Raw genomic sequence first — 16,115 nt, forward strand, 5'->3', positions numbered from 1 at the left:
TGCTGACCATATATGTTTTAACTGACCATTCTGTGCCCCTCTGATGATCCCCTTTTGGTCGCCCATTGCTCATCGCTTCTGGGTGTTGCACTCGCTGATTGACTTGTGTTTCCATTTTTAATTTGGTTAATTCAAATTAATCAAGCGACAGTTGATAATTCCGGATGCTCGCGCGGGTATTTTTTTTTCGCTGGCGCAGCGAAGTGCATTTGTTGCATGGAAAGTGCATTGGCATTGGCGTCCAGACTCATCCATATTCATGTGCATCCAATGTTGTTGGGCTTTCCGTTGTCCAGACGCATTGCATTTCCCACTTTGTTGTTTGCTCAATTAATGCAATTGCTCGTTTTGTCTCCACGCCGTTGTTGTTGTCATTCGTGACATTATTAATTTATATTTATATTACTTTTTATAGCTGCAGCTGTTGCATAATGCCCTCAGCATTTGTCGCTTCTGCCGCTGCAGCAAATTGCATTATATTCTGATGCGTTTTAATTAATTTTGAGTTAATTTCGTATTTTATTTTGTGCACTTGTGAAGAGGCCTATGGAAATAAATAAATTCGAAATCAGCGTGATTGCAATTAAAAATACAATATTTTGGGGATATAATTCATTTACAATCTGCAAGATGACTATATTTTCTACAAGCATTAAAAAAGTGGTTAGGCATCACTATAAACAATAAAATTCAATCCTGACTGAAAAAGAGTTTAAGAGTCATTTAACAGAGTGGTTCAATGGCCCTTTTCCGAACGATTTTAGACCTTTGAAGCTGGCCCCGCCTGCATCCCTCCGTACATCTAATGCAATTTGGCGAACACTGCATCCACATCCGCTGCTGTGCTCCCCCCACCCAAAGTCCCCTCCAAATCGTAATCCTCCCGCTCTTATTGAATTTCCCCGTTTTTGGCGACGGCTCGTGGCAGAAACTAGCGCAAGCTTCCATTACTAAGCCCATGTCCGAGGACCGACTGGACAACAAAGGCTTAGCACACAGATTTCCACCAATCTGCAGGCCCTTCACCAGCCCCATCCCTCCGTTTAGCATTTCCCATCCGTTCTGCTGCACTGTGGAAAACTAACTAAAGCTGTTGCGCTACCCGAATTTCGTTAAACATTTTATGGAGTGCACATATGGTGATCAATGTATCCGGCTCGAAGGACCAACACTAGAAACGACACATTTTTCAATAAGGCATTTATTAAATTTTAAAATATTTCAAAACGACAGGACTTACATGGGATTTTCCCATGTGCATCTCGTTTTCACTTGGCGTTTTAGGGAGCGCAGTCCAATCGAAATCGTTGCGCTGTTTAGTGCGCACTTAATTGAATTTCGCGTGTGCTGCTCCAACGTCCACACACAGATACCCACGCACACACTCGCCAGCCAGCACCCTCACACAGATTCACACTTGGACACAGCGAGTTGTGTTGCATTGTCTAGGCCACAAACATTGCCAAGTGCATTTCGTGCAATTGGATAATTGCATTTGGCTTGGCGTCGCCAGTTGCCGGCTGCCAGCGGCAGTTGCCACACCAAATGTAATTGCAGCAGCAACAGCAACACCTGCGACAACTCCACTTTCCCGGTGTGGGGGAATTCGCAGGTGATGACAATTAGCAGGGTCAGCCCAAAAGTAGACACTTCAAGTGGAGTAGGAAACGGTCAGTGAATTAAAGACAACTTCTGGCAATGAAAGAATACAATATTACAATATTTTATATAGAAAACTGTATAATTTATTAGGTAGCTTACAGTGTAGCCAAATAAAATTTTTAATGTTACCATTTACCATTTTAATAAACTGAATCCCCGCTGTCAAGTATTCATCGATGTTATCTCAGTTCAAGCTTCTTTTAGAGAGTTCGTTTTTTCGATCCTCTATTCGAGATGCTTTCGACTTCGCTTTCTTCCGAACCATTATTCCAATAGTCCTCAATTTCACTTTCTTCCCAATCTCCGTTTCCGAAGCTTTCGATACCCCAATTTATATAACCCTTGCATTTGAGCTCGCACTCATCTTTGGCTCGAAAGTAATTTCCGCCCACTGTGCAACCCTTTGCTCTAAACTTTTTGCATCGGTTTTCTTCGGTTGCAAAAGTAAATCCTTTGATTATCTGATCGCAATTTCCATCCACAATTGGCTTATTGCCACAATCGGCTGAAAAAAGTTCGGAAATCACATTGGAGATCTTAAGTTAGTTCAATACTAACCATTCGATTGGGCAAGTACGTAGCTTATTAGAAAAGTTATGACCACGAACTTCGTCTCCATTGCTCACCTTTCAAACGACTGAAAAATTTCCACACACAGTAAGCAACTTAAATCTCACTTTGCCTCAAACTGAACTATGTATGTTACTTTTCTATGTTTATATTACCATAAATTAGCGAAAGTCAAGAGCTATAAAATACTATAAAATGTTAAGTGTGTAAGATTTTTACTATTATCAATATAGTTTATTGGTTCAAAATCCGGCCCAACTCATTAGGCTTAAGATCATCTGCAGAAACTGCGACACCGTTCGACTGAAGAATTCAATGACTCCGCTTTGAGCTGGCTTCCTGGTGTCCTTGCACTTCGCATTGCACGCATCCCTGCTACGGAAAAAGTTTCCAGTTACCTTACAGGCCATCGCCCGGAACTTCTTGCAATTATTTTTTCGAACTTCATAGGTATACCCTTTAATTTTATGCCCACAATTTCCGACAACACTCGGATCAGACCTGCATATGGCTAAGAAGTAGGAGTTTCCATAAGTCGAACTGAATATTTATTAGTTAAAATGACACTTACGTTCCTTTTGGCCAAGACAAATGGCACTTAAGGTACCTATTAGAAGAACCGCAGAGAGTAATTTCATTTCAAGTGTTGCTTTCAGCTGCTCACCAATGACTGAAAACTGTAACTGAAGGCATTGTGGGGATATAGACCCCATTAGATTCGGCATTAAAAATATGAAAATGTAATTTGCATATTTATAAAATACAAAGCAATTATTTTCTGGCTTATTAACAGTGCAATTAAATTGATATTCTTTATTTCTTCCACATAATTATTTTACTGAGGTAGATTGAATATTCTTCTTAAAGTATCGCGGGCCTGGTTAAAAGCTCTTTCGAAATAATAACTGAATGGATTGTTTCTAAAACTGATCGGCGGTTTGCATTTGGCCTCACACACTTTCCTGTCGGTGAAGAAATTTCCGATGACCTCGCAACCTATGGTCTCATAGTTTACGCAACGGGCTCTTACACTCGAATAGCTATACCCTATAATCCGACTACCACATTCGCCCACAGGAATGGCGTCCATGAAGCATTTGACTAAATGGGAGAAAGTATATAAAATAAATAAATAAGCAAAGTTGTAAAATAACATTCACCTTCCGACTGTTGTTGGGCATAACCAATTCCGATGCACATCAAGGATAGCAATATCACGAATTTCATTTTCACGATTTGTACACTATCTTCTTGCGATGGTTGAAAATGACGAAAGTGTACAGTATAACTGGGCTAAAACGGGCTTAGTCTTCTGTACTTATTGCTAAAATCTTAATAAGTTCAGTTCACCTTCTATTACGGTTCGTCATAAAATAAACGTATTTGCACTTTAATTGCTTGACTACATTTAAGGTGTAAAAATAGCCAATTAAATTTTGACTTTAAACTAAGGTGGGATAAATATTTATGAATAAAATACATTTTTTTAAAAAGTATCATATATGTCGGCGAATTAATTACGGCATTTAATGAAGTAACACATTTACTTATAAAACCATAACTTATTGGGTATTTATAATGTAATAAATAAACATAAACCTAATTTTTAGACTAACTAATCGAAGCCATCAAAAAAAGGTTTCCCAAAAATATATTCAAACTTCATTTTATTTAAATTTATTCTTCAGGAATTTCCGCAAGTAAACTCAGTAGGTTTTTCTGAAACTCGACGAGGTCTTGATATTCGTCCCAGCATTTTTCCTCGCATTGCTGTCGTGTGTTAAAAAAGTTACCAGTAACTCGACAGCCTTCAGCAGAGAATCTCGAACATCTCTTTTTTTTCGGTGCAAACGTGTATCCTGTAACAATTTGTTGACATTTTCCAACTGCAAAAGGTTTATTCCTGCACATTGCTGTTTGAAATAAAATTTACCATCAGTTAATAATGGATAATAATAGTGTTTTGCTAACTACTTACGATCTTTTTTCCCGTGAGCTAGTGCAAGAAATGAAATTATGGCGAATAATATGACAAAATATTGCATTGTAAGTTCTTATCTGCAATTTGAACCTTGTTTCTCTGCTGACACAAAGCGACTGAAGATTTGCACATAAATCTTAAGTGCTAAGAACGTCATGCCTTTTATTAGTTTTCTACGCGTTTTTGCATATTTAATACTCATAAAGTTCTAAACTTTCTGATACTATTATTATAGTAACCATGTGATTATTTTCCTTAGTTATTCTCCTGTCAAAATACCAGTGCAAGTGCGAATTATGCAAAAGTAAAAGCCCTGTCCAATTTGTGTCTCGTACGAGTTGTTGTGCCAACTAATTAGGCCCATATCAGAATTCCACATTGCAGTGCGTTTTGGTTACATAATCTCCGGGCCACGATCCGGACATTAAAATTTCAAAAATCAATTTCAGAAATAGCATTTTGATTTGATTTAAATGTAACGCCCCAAGGTCCAACACAAGTAAGGGCTTTCCATCCGCACATGCACATGGGAGTATTATCCGGGTACTCTACTCTGCTCCACTCTGCTCTGATCTGCTCCACTAGTGGGCACCGCAAAAGCTCCTCTGCTGCTGTGCCTATTTAATACGTCCAAAATAATTCAGCATAAATTATTCACTGGAAATTAATTCACTAACAACACCAGTAACGGCCGGCCTGCCAGCCCCAAAAGCCCCAACACCGTGCAAATCCCTCTGTTGGCGATGCCACTAAAACTTTGCAACCAGTTCCTGTGGACCTGGCCGAAACCATCCAGGCATCCAGTTGCCAACTGGCAGGCCGCATGTGCAACATTAGACACGAAATGGCAATTTTCCATTTGGCAAATGAGTTTTGCGGCCGACGGACTCCAAATATAACAATTATGCAAAATTACAAATTCTCACAATTCTAATGGAATGCCTTCCCTCGGCGAGCGAAAGGGGGGCGTGGCCGAAAAGGAGGCTGTTTGGGGGGCGTGCCCCGCTCGTACCCGCACTAAATGGAAATTTATTGGCGCCACTTGTCGGGGCTTGACTTTTGGGAACGCGGACACATCTGCGACCAGGAAACAGGAAGCTGTAGAAGGACACTTAAAAAAATTACGATCTAGATCTGTTCTAATTGGGAATTTAGATTAAAGAGTAATACACTATAAAAATAACTAGAATAGTTTAAGGGCTTATGTATATATCTTTAATAAGCGAACTTCAAATGAATTTCATGAATTTAAGCTAAGCAACTATGTATTTTGCAGCACTTTCTGGCTTAAGCTCGCCAGTTTTTCTCAGTGCAATCAGGATACAAGCGTAGGCAGGACACGCGCTGCCGCTGAGCACGTTAAATTATTTTGCGTGTGTAAATTTGGCGGAAATAGTCTGTAACATGATATGCTAACACTTGTGGTGCACTGGGCGGTGGGTGGTGCAGGGGGTGGTGCTGTGGGTGCTTGTGCCAACAGTCGTGTGGCGAGCATCATAAATAAAATTCATACAATTTTTTTTTAACAAATTTACTCAAATAAATTAAAATGTCGGCACACAGCAAGGCGAAGGACCCACCTGCAATCCGGATGGTGCAACTGATTCGGCGGTTTGGGCTGATGGGCCTTGTGTGTGTGGATAATGTGTCATATAGAAGTTACAATTAATTTTAATTGCAATTGAAATGCAGCGGGAAATGTGATAGCCCAAAAAAGGAGAAAAGCTACGTCGATGCAACAACACAGGAAATTGACCTGCCAACATGTACATATGCATAAAGAAATGTTGCATGACGCGTGTGTATGGCAAATTGGCTATAATTTATGTATAAAGGAATTTGTAACATTTCCTTTGAATAAGAAACTATCAATTTGAAATTTAATTTCAAGATGGTAAGACTGATGAAAACATTACGAATATGTGCCACACAATTTTCCCACCAATATCAATTTCATTGAAGAGTGCACTTTCTCAGCGCCTTTCGCTGATCTTGGCTATCTGGCAATCTCTAGCTTGACACTGTGACTTTGTTTCCTAACCATTTGTGTATCTGAAAGATACAGCTCAACTATCCCCATCCGTGAATATGAGTGTAGGGAGAAATTCTTCGACTAATTAAGCTGCAAACTGCATTGGGAAAGGCGCCAGGCGAACGCAAAACATCGACTCATAACTGATGTGAGTTCATCAAGAGCAGTTACAGTTGCGGCCATAGTTATATGGCGAGTCTTTTGCGGCAAATGCAATTAATTTAAATCAATTGATTCGTTTGAGGACAATTTAATTGTATGCAGACGACACACAATGCAGCCAGAATCGAGAGCCCATGAGATGCAAAAGCAGATGAAATCGATTGTGGATGATTTGTCAGAAGTCTGTAATTGCCTTTAATTGAATCGAATTGAGTTTGAGGTGCATATGACAACATTAAAGGCGACGCAAAGTCGCCCCACAAAAAGCCAAAAGGAGGAATGCCAATACCCGCATGTCTCTGTCTTCAATTCAATTGTGCACTTAAATTACAAGTTTCTCGTTCATCATCATCGTCATTATCACAAACATGATCGTCGTTGTCATGGCGTGATTGCCAAGTGAATTTATCAAAATTACATGCAATTTAAAGATTCTTTTTCTCAATTTCAATCGTTGATGAGTAACAAACCCATCGATTCTACACAACTATTTCGATATTGATTCCGATTTCGATTTCAGCTCGGTCCTGCAGCCGCGGGCAGAGGAATGTTTTGCTACCAGTGCCCCCCAGCCCTCCATCCATGCGGCCCCCACCCGCCGCGCCTGCCCACCCTCGACTACCCGTTCGCCGCCACCCATCCATGTGAGTATATATAAGATAATATATTGGGATACCAATTATGATGGATTATAAATAAGAATAAAGAAAGATAACTAGATCTATTTATTTGAATTCATTTAAAAACTATATTAATTTGGTTTGTAGATATGAGTTGTGATGTGTTATTCTTCATATTCGCACTTTAACGCACTTCAACCCACCCTAATTCTATTATGTAATTTACGTATCGAAACATCATCTGCTGGAACAGATGGATTTCCAACTGCCAAAAGTGCAATCTTCTCGTTCGCATCGAATTGAATTTAGATAAAAAGCCAAAGATAATCGCCGCCGCCTCTGTTCTTTCTCGTCTGTCGTCAATGGATTATTGTATCTCCGGATCGTGTAGTTACATTAACGAATTATTCTATTAGCAGCACGTTGCAGGCAGGGTAGCGCACTCGTTGTTCTCATTCCCCATGTGGCATATCAGATTTCATGGTCGCACATGTCGGTAGTTTGCTGTTTGCCTCGAAAAGTTTGCCACTCCGGTCGAAGGGTAAGTGGTATGCGTACTTGGAGTGAGAAGATATTGAAATTAGAAAACTCATCATGTACTGGTTATATAATGGATATAATATCCAGTTTCTTGTCGAAATATCTTGTGAACAAATTCTTTTTCTAAAAGTGCCAAAAAATCGGAAAATCTCTCTTGAACTGACAGGGCTACAGAAAAAATTCCATTAAATGCTATTTCGATGAATTGGGTGCAAAGAAAACCCACAGCGGGGCAATTCGATTTCCTACTGCCCACCGCTCGTCATCCAGAATGATTCCCTACTCCCAGTCCCAGGCCCCTCAATCCCTGGCCCAGTTCCATGCCCCACCGACCAATCCGAGCCCAATAAACTTTGGCTGGCACTCCAGAATCGAGGAACCAGTATCCAGAACCGGAGAGGAACCCGAGGCAGAGCACCTCCACTGCCATATAACTATAATTGAATAAAAAAAAAAGCATGGGCAACTCAATCGATATTCGCATGCAGTGCAGGATGGGATTTTCGGAGCAAAGGAGTGGCCAAACCAAAGGCAAAGTCAAGCAAACGTGAACGTGTCGAAAAGTGAAGCGATCCATTCGAATTGGAATTGGAATTGGGTAGCCAAAAAGGGCGCTGGGGTAAGGGATGGGGTAGTGTGTGGGGGGAATTTTGGATTTCAGATTTCATTTCATGCAATTATCGAATGGCAAAGCGTTAATGCTTTGGCATGCAAATTTTCCTTCGACACTCGCAATCGGAATGCGGCGACAGATTTCGACAGATTGAGGCTGAGTGCTGAGGCATTTATCGAAAATCATAAATCAAAGCGCCATCCGCCAACGGAATAGTTTATTGATTTTTTCCCACCCACTAGCCATAAAAGGAACCGCCGTCTAACAACCGCAACATCTATATATAAAAGTGGGTGTCCCCCAACCAACTAAGCTTCACCGCAAATTGCAGTGCATTTTGTGGGCGGTCGAATTTCGATGGTATACATCTCTTTGGGGAATGTGCGCCATCTAATGGGATTAGATGGCGACTTATGAACGCATTACGTAACATCTTGGCACATTTGCCCCTGGCCCGTAATCCTAATCAGGTGCAAATTCTATTTGCTACTGACTGATTCAATATGACGAACGGATGGACGGACAGCGAGGCGATAACTTATGTTCCATTTAGGCAACCTCAAGGATCAGCCAGGGTCCTCGAAGGGACTGTCGCTTTTGATTTGCGACAGCCTAATTCAATTTGCCAAAGGCATAATTGGAGCCCTGTTCCTTACAATAGGAATAATAAAATATTATATATCTAATATGAAGACATTCCGACAAAGTTCAATTCAAAATCACTTAGCTCAGTTCAAATTCCCGTAGCGAATCCACTAAGATGTGCTTTCTCCCCTTCCGCCGATGACGCAACCAGTAAATATGGCTCACAAATCAAAATAAAAATTCCACAGCACATTTGCATAGCTAATTCAATTTGCTCGCTGTTTTTCGAGATTCCAATTCGTGATTCCTTGACGTGACACTCCACTCCATGCCATTCCCCTCGAGAAGAAGCCACCCCAAGGAGAGCTGACACCGAGAATGCTTCTCAATTGCTAAACTAATTTAAAATTTTTGCCAACGCGTGCCTGGACTTTCAAGTAGTGAAATCGAAACGGTGACACTTTCCAAGGGAATTCGACCTTATGCAGGGGGAATCCTTGAGTCCTTGAGTCCTGGCTGCTGCTGGAAACTAGGCCAGCCCAGGAAAACTATAATGAATGCTAATTCTTGGCTCTCAGATTAAGTAAGCGAAACTGAAATCGAATGAGAATTGATTTTGGCCCCGTGTAGATAAAGCAACTGAGTCGACAGACAAAGTTGCAGACATGTATCTTACGGATACGATTCGTGTAATGGGCGGAGCTGGGTGGGCGGGGTCGAGCTGATTGCAAGGACTCTTGACTTGACTGCTCCCAGACCGAAAATCCCTTAATGATGGTTTCGCTTGTTATGCCAAATGTTTAAAAATTGAATTATCTCCCATTACCGGCGCAGCTAACGAGCAGACGCAGAGCAGAGCTTCGGTGCACTGAAAGAAATCTATATCAAGTGTTAATAAATCGACTCGTAGTATATGAAAGCGAAAAAGCCAATGTTGAAGCTACTTTGATACTCTCGATTAAATTATTTTCATACCTCATAGACACAGAAACATTTTCAAGTGCCGTACGAAGATGCCAACTTTTCTTTCAGTGCACAATGAGACGAGTTGCTTGTGTGGCAGAGAGGGATGTAGAGATATACATAGATGGTTGGCTGGCTGACTGACTACTGGCTTGTCTGCGCCCCTTTGCGTACTTTTTGAATCAATTTGGCAACAAGGATTTGTTAATCCTGTCTTCCTGACAAGTGCGGTTAGTTGACTTGTTGTTGCTGCCGCTGCTACTGCATGACGTTTGATGTTCGAGCTGGGAAATGGGAAATACGGGATAAATGGGGTGGTGGAAATCCTCCATTGGCTCGGGTTTTGGCCAAAGCTTTCAGCATGAAATTCTTATTGCCCAGTTTTTGGGCAGCTTTGGCTCTGCGCTCTGGGATTTGCACTCGAAACCTAATTGTGCTAATTGCCAGCCGCTTGAACGTCAGTGGAACATGCTCTGGTCTTCTTTTTCGGCCCGAAGCATTTTACGGCCATCCTGGGGCATTTCCATTTGCATTTTAGGCAATTATTGGCTGCAAGGAATTTGATTAGCAAGAAAATTGCAGTGCAGCCGAATGAACTGGTGACGGGCGGAATGGGAAAGGTCGTGATCGTGATTATACAGATGGATATAGGGGAAAAATAAAAGCCATCAACTTAAGATCATTAATTAGTTCCTGAAATTTAGGTAGTAAGTACCTGGTTTCTTATAAATTCATCAATTTTAGATAGAGCCAAGGTTTAGCACCCACTTCACGATGCCACCTCTAATGGGCACCTAACTTTTCCCAGCCCCCCTTCGAAAATTATGCTGAGTGCCCGGAGCTCAACTCATCGACTATTCGATTAGCCTGCATCGCAATCTATGGCTTTTGCGTACCTCTTTGATTGCTTGATTTAGGCCCGAAATACGTGCTTCATTAGCAGGATATATAGAGCATATCCTGGTGCTTACCTGTGAGCCTGTGATGGCAAAAGAAGCCGAAACATTTTGTAATTATTTTCATAATTAAATATTAATCGATGGCAGGCATAGCGACACTTGTCGAGAAATAGAGATAGAGTAGAACATGACAAACAGCATTAGTGCGCATTACAGAGAGTCTCTAGAGAACTGAGCGCAAGGATATGGGGGTGGTTGTGGGACGACCTTCGGCCTGGCGAAAATGAATGCCAAAGTAACAACATTTCAGCTAATCGGATTAGAGCCCCCAAAAAAGTTAACACACAGGCAGAGAGACACAGAAAGAGATGGAAGGGACCGGAGAGAAAGAGACGGACAGCTTACTCGGCTTTGGCAAGAAGAAAAATAAAATTAAATTTTGCAATTTGCCAGCTAATTATTTATTTAAAATCAAATTGAAAATTAATTTTACAACACGAACGAACAGAAAGTCCGTTGCGTAAAAAGGTCCGACAAAGTTTCCGCCTTTCGACTTTCGACTTTGGTTTTCCATTTTCCGGGGAGTTTGCAAAACCGGGCATTTTGGGGCGGAGGTCAAGTGGGGCTGTCAACGCCTTTCCTTTTCCTCTGTGTCTCTCTCTTTCTGGCTCAAAAGGCAGTTATAAAATATTTCGTAGCATACAAAATGGCGCTGCTGCTAGAAAATTCAATTAGCCTGCAATTTTTGGCAACAGCTGGCTTTCAGCAAAAGCCAAGTGGACAAGGAAAATTCGGACGGGGGGCTGGGTTTTTCAGCAAGGGCACGGCAGCGGAGAAAAACTTTTGGCATGAATGAATTCCAAGGCAGTTATAGTTGGGTCATTTAAAATTTAGAGAAAACTTCGGCTTCACTGAAGATATTGAGAATAATAATGGCATTCTATGTAATGGCTTTAAATAACTCAGGGTTTGAAAAACCAAGAGTAATACATTTGAAAATATAGCGAAAAAACTAAATAAATATTTGAATAAATTTTGAATAATATAATATATAATTTGTTATATCTTTTCGGTTTCCAAATACAAAGCCTTGTGTTTTTTCTACGCCTTTTAAAATCCTTCATTTTATCTACAAATCTCGTTTATAATTCTTTAAAACATCCTAAACAAAATCCTGCTAAACTACTTAGTGCACGGCGACGCTGGAGAAGACAAATCCCAGCTTAGTGGCACTCATGCTCCTACACCTCGGTGCAACTAGTTGAATTAGGTGGCTAATGCAACACCTCACGTGGCTAATACCTCTTGCTTTCTGCAATCTGCTATTCCCCAGATACCAGCTACTCGTATCATCCTGCCATACACGATGAGACTTTTGTCCGGCGGAAGCAGCGTCGAAATCGCACCACCTTCACACTGCAACAGGTAAGTCGGGTAGAGCATAAAACGCAAAGAAAATGTTCTTTAATTTTTAATTTCGTCCAGCTGGAGGAGCTGGAGACGGCCTTTGCCCAGACCCACTATCCGGATGTATTTACTCGCGAGGATCTGGCCATGAAAATCAACCTGACCGAAGCACGGGTTCAGGTAAGCAAAAGTATACATCTTTTCCACCGATTTGCTGACCTCTTTCGGCCAAATTATGCAAAACATGATGAGTTGCGAGAAATGTGGAGAATATTAGATGCGAAATTCAAGAAGTTGGCGAATTCATATCAAATTTCATAAGTATATAAGTGTAGGACTACCCTAGAACGGTCACGCAGCATGATCAAAGCCCTCGGTCTTCTATATCCCTTCTCCCATCTGGAACTTCCCTTTCCCCGGACCGATTAATAATGCATATGCATGCTGAACAGGCCCACAGATTCTGGGATTACCAACGGGTTCGGGTTTGTGGGGTGGCATGTAGCCAGCCTAATGCAATAAGTGCCTTACAAAAAATATTTCCTATACCCAGAAAGCCAGAACGAGGCGAAGCGGCAAAATATACAAAGTTCTTAAGCGTTAACAGCGAAAATATAAAAACATAAAATGCGAAAATAAAGTGAAGAAAAGTGGAAAGCAATTCGCTATCCTTCGCTGGTTGGAAAGCCCTCGTACGCCAGCTAAATTAAATCGATTTTTCCATCTTGTAGTTAGAGGAGAGTATCCTTTGGCTGAAATTTGCATTACAGCCAATTGAGCCGTCGAAGACAACAAGTTTATTGCTTTAAAACTGTGATCTTTGCAGATCAAATCAGTGTCAGCAGTGACACTTGAGTGTAATTATTTCCACCTTAATCCAACCTTTTCCGTTGCACGGAATGATTCTAACCTTTTTACATTATTCATGATTAATTTCGGGCAATTGAAGCCAAAATTAGAATCACTTTTCCGACACTCGAGCGAAGGCGTTTGCATTCAAATGCGAAATTAAGTCAGGAAAAGATTGTTTGCTTTGCACATGAGTTTTCACGAAAGAGGTGAGTGCCAGGGCAATTTGCATGGGCATGCAGTTGCATTTGTCAGATTAAAATGACAATTAGCGGATCTACTTTGGGGGAAGTGGAAGCAGAGATCTCCGGAGATCTTGGGTGGGTGGAATGGCGTATCTCCGGCCACTCGAGCACGTCGTTTCTGAGGCCGAAAGCAAATTATGCACATGGAAATGGAACCTGAAACAGAAGCTGAAACTTAATGAGGATGCCACACTAACTAGACACGTTTGTCGCGAAACCCACGCACACTTTGGTGGCTATTAAAACACTTTGGTGGCGTTACGGCATCCTCTCCATTTTTCTATTTCCGGCACAATTAGCCCGAGCTTTTTTTTCCCAGGCGTAACCAGATACTTTCAATTCAATTTGGCGTATAATAAATTGCTGGCAATTTGATATTTGTGAATATAATATACGGCAATGGGACACTTGTCGCAAACACGTGTACTTGTCAGCCTAACAAAATTACAAGTTAATAGGGTCGAAAGCCACCCCTTCCCCCACCAACGCAACACGAGAGAACCTGCCAGTTTGTTACCAACTTTTGTGGTCCGAGTTTGCAGCGTCCGGATATCTTAAACGAAATTGCGGCGAAAATTGTGAAAAAAAACCGAAAAACATTTCGACTGGACAGCTTAGTCTGGGATTTCGATAATGGAATGAATGCCAAATGTTTTGATGAGGGTGTGCACAGCAACGAGCACTTTCCAACCGCATTCGCATTTTGACACATTTTTCGTTGCTTTTTCCTTCTTGTTTTTTTTTTTTTTTGTGGCCCGCACAACGGCGTGGCGGAAATAAATTTTATAATAAAATTTATTATGTGTACTTCGCTTGATTCACCAGCATCCCTGACTCTCCGGTTTAGCCGCTCACTTGCCTGTAACCTGATACGTTTTCCACGGGATTTTTTCATCTGTCAATTTTTGATGCCCCGGATAAAGTCCGTGTCTCTTCGCATTTTCCCTTTCGAGTTCAATGCAAAAATCATTTACTTAATGTATATCCCAGCGAGCTCATGACTAAGGCCCGGGACCCAGCTGGATCAGGGATATATACATATATATGTATGTATATTCAGCGGACCCACCTGACAAGGACAAAGCACTTTGAAGTCGAGCTAATGCAGTAGAGCCTTCTAATAACTGATATTGATTGATAAATGAGTGGGAAATTTGATTTTTGAATGGAATGAAAGCGGAGGAAAACACACAGAGGGTGGAATAGAATTTACTCACGGGAAAATGCTGTTGAACAGATTTGCATAGCATTAGGCGATGAAGTGTAAGTGGCTTACTTGATGAAAACTTCATGAAATAACTACTGTTCGTTACCTATTATGCTGCAGTAGGTGTCAGTCTTTAACTTAATGCAATGATTAAGTTTCAAAATCCCTATCGACTAGCTACTTGCAATCAAATTCCTTGGGGCACGGCCATACATTAATAATAATAATATCTTCAATAAGCCCACTGCGCCCCCAAAATATTAGTTATCAATTTCCAGTCTGAGGCGATAAATAATGAAGTCGTTAACCCACTGCGATTACCGGTTCTCACATTTCCAACTACGCACCTCATACATAACTAATTCGATTAGAATTAATGTGCTGCAGCATGACAATTCGTCTGGGATACACCCAACCCACCATGGAGCCACCCAATCGGAAATGTGGCACCACCCACTCGAACCACCGCAAAACGGGCTGCCACCGCATATAATGCCAATAATTGATAATTTATTATAATCACAGTGCTCCCAAGTGGCGATGTGAGAAAAAACCACAAAAGATGATGAGAAGTGGAAGGATCGGGGTGTAAGGAAGTGCACTGGAAAAAAATTGTTTTCGTGGTAGTAGTTTAACAAAAATCAAAACGCTCTCTACTCCTCTTTGGATCATCAATTTTTCATGTCTTAAAAGAATTTCAGAAAGAGTTCATAACTATTAATTATTTATCCAAGTGTACTGGCCTGCCTGTCAAATAATTGCATTTGCTCGAGTAATCCTTTAATGCTGATCCAAGTTGATGGCCGTCGAATCGCATCGAGTCCGCCTTATGTTGGCCTCAGGATATGGGCGGTTTTAAGGGGGAAGGGAACCGAGGATTCCGGGATTGCCGGGAAAGGGGTGGTGGTGTGCAGGGTGTTGGCTGCTGCGGTAGCCCAATTATTGTTGCAAAGGGTTCGGTTTAGCCGGCAGCAAAATGCGTTTGATATTAACACATCTGTTCATTCATTCCACTTGAGCTGCGTCATCGAGGTCCTTGGTCTTTGGTTTCTGGTCCCTGGTACTTGGTACTCAGTCCCTGGGTGTTGTTTGCATTGAGTGTTCCGGGATCGGGACAAACTGTTTGCGGAAGCTAATGGTGCGCACTTGTCCGTAATTACCCCACAGACGACCTCCTGCATCCTCGCCCCTTTTTTCCGGATTTTCCCCCGTCTGCTGCCTGTTTTCCATTGTGTTTTCATTGTTTCCTTCAGCTTGTGTGTTGTTGTTTTCCGTGTGTAATTCGCTGTTGTAACAACTTGGTATTGTTTACGCTACCCGCTTGCTGCTTATTTGTTTTCGTTTTCATGGCAAATCGGTTTTTGTAACTTGCAACCGCAAAAATTGTGTTTGCCGAGTACATGAATAATTGTTTTGTTTGTTGTTCTTCAAAAATTATGAGAAATTTATGTCGCTTTGGGCGTTAGCTTGGGTAAATAAATTACTTGAAGTGGGTCGAGGGGTTCTTGAGATGATTAATAAGAGAAGACATGTGCAGTGGGGCAATATATCTTGGGAAAATTACATGTATTAGCTTAAAATTGGTGTTTCCCTGAATTAAATATTAATAATTGCCACACATACTCAAAAAATCTACAGCTTTGAATTACTTGCCCAAAATCTACATGACAATGAATATAGCCGCTCCCTAAAAGTATGCCCGCTTTTCCCACAGACTTCAACTTGTTATATTTCACAATCTCGGATTGCCTTTCTTTTGGCCAATTTGAAGAACAATGCA

At 41.3% G+C, this 16,115-nt stretch overlaps 5 protein-coding genes across 6 annotated transcripts in view; 1 reads left to right on the plus strand and 4 right to left on the minus strand.

The window, feature by feature from the left end:
- The window catches only part of Drgx (Dorsal root ganglia homeobox), a 29,370-nt gene that overhangs the window by 3,506 nt on the left and 9,749 nt on the right, over positions 1 to 16,115 (plus strand). For both annotated transcript variants that reach the window (NM_001298663.1, NM_001103605.2), the window contains exons 2-4: positions 6,928 to 7,051; positions 11,961 to 12,052; positions 12,113 to 12,214. In NM_001298663.1, the coding sequence (NP_001285592.1) occupies positions 6,955 to 7,051; positions 11,961 to 12,052; positions 12,113 to 12,214 (291 nt within the window). In that variant the 5' untranslated portion in view covers positions 6,928 to 6,954. The remainder of the gene's footprint in view (positions 1 to 6,927; positions 7,052 to 11,960; positions 12,053 to 12,112; positions 12,215 to 16,115) is intronic.
- Positions 1,727 to 2,301, minus strand: Sfp24Ba (Seminal fluid protein 24Ba). The gene is made up of 2 exons (NM_001169388.2): positions 2,221 to 2,301; positions 1,727 to 2,167 (listed from the first exon to the last, which is right to left on the minus strand). Exons 1-2 carry the CDS (start codon positions 2,279 to 2,281, stop codon positions 1,863 to 1,865), a joined length of 366 nt encoding a protein of 121 aa, NP_001162859.1. The 5' UTR covers positions 2,282 to 2,301; the 3' UTR covers positions 1,727 to 1,862.
- Positions 2,441 to 2,884, minus strand: Sfp24Bd (Seminal fluid protein 24Bd). Its single transcript, NM_001169389.1, has 2 exons — positions 2,804 to 2,884; positions 2,441 to 2,743 (listed from the first exon to the last, which is right to left on the minus strand). The coding sequence occupies exons 1-2, from the start codon at positions 2,868 to 2,870 to the stop codon at positions 2,475 to 2,477; spliced, it is 336 nt and encodes a 111-aa protein (NP_001162860.1). The 5' UTR covers positions 2,871 to 2,884; the 3' UTR covers positions 2,441 to 2,474.
- On the minus strand, positions 3,011 to 3,525 carry Sfp24Bb (Seminal fluid protein 24Bb). The gene is made up of 2 exons (NM_001169390.1): positions 3,393 to 3,525; positions 3,011 to 3,333 (listed from the first exon to the last, which is right to left on the minus strand). Exons 1-2 carry the CDS (start codon positions 3,457 to 3,459, stop codon positions 3,068 to 3,070), a joined length of 333 nt encoding a protein of 110 aa, NP_001162861.1. The 5' UTR covers positions 3,460 to 3,525; the 3' UTR covers positions 3,011 to 3,067.
- Sfp24Bc (Seminal fluid protein 24Bc) lies at positions 3,881 to 4,331 on the minus strand. The gene is made up of 2 exons (NM_001169391.1): positions 4,211 to 4,331; positions 3,881 to 4,145 (listed from the first exon to the last, which is right to left on the minus strand). The coding sequence occupies exons 1-2, from the start codon at positions 4,275 to 4,277 to the stop codon at positions 3,910 to 3,912; spliced, it is 303 nt and encodes a 100-aa protein (NP_001162862.1). The 5' UTR covers positions 4,278 to 4,331; the 3' UTR covers positions 3,881 to 3,909.

The sequence above is a fragment of the Drosophila melanogaster genome, chromosome 2L (genome assembly GCF_000001215.4).
Source record: "Drosophila melanogaster chromosome 2L".
NCBI classification, from domain to species: domain Eukaryota; kingdom Metazoa; phylum Arthropoda; class Insecta; order Diptera; family Drosophilidae; genus Drosophila; species Drosophila melanogaster.

What these genes read in the sequence shown, in the direction of transcription:
- Sfp24Ba (NM_001169388.2), bottom strand. Translation starts at nt 2,281, where the DNA reads ATGGAGACGAAGTTCGTGGTCATAACTTTTCTAATAAGCTACGTACTT. An exon ending in CGTACTTGCCCAATCGAATG is followed by an intron (nt 2,168 to 2,220) that starts GTTAGTATTGAA and finishes AACTTTTTTCAG; the next exon opens with CCGATTGTGGCAATAAGCCA.
- Sfp24Bd (NM_001169389.1), bottom strand. Translation starts at nt 2,870, where the DNA reads ATGAAATTACTCTCTGCGGTTCTTCTAATAGGTACCTTAAGTGCCATT. An exon ending in TTGTCTTGGCCAAAAGGAAC is followed by an intron (nt 2,744 to 2,803) that starts GTAAGTGTCATT and finishes CCTACTTCTTAG; the next exon opens with CCATATGCAGGTCTGATCCG.
- Sfp24Bb (NM_001169390.1), bottom strand. Translation starts at nt 3,459, where the DNA reads ATGAAATTCGTGATATTGCTATCCTTGATGTGCATCGGAATTGGTTAT. An exon ending in TGCCCAACAACAGTCGGAAG is followed by an intron (nt 3,334 to 3,392) that starts GTGAATGTTATT and finishes TCTCCCATTTAG; the next exon opens with TCAAATGCTTCATGGACGCC.
- Sfp24Bc (NM_001169391.1), bottom strand. Translation starts at nt 4,277, where the DNA reads ATGCAATATTTTGTCATATTATTCGCCATAATTTCATTTCTTGCACTA. An exon ending in AGCTCACGGGAAAAAAGATC is followed by an intron (nt 4,146 to 4,210) that starts GTAAGTAGTTAG and finishes TATTTCAAACAG; the next exon opens with CAATGTGCAGGAATAAACCT.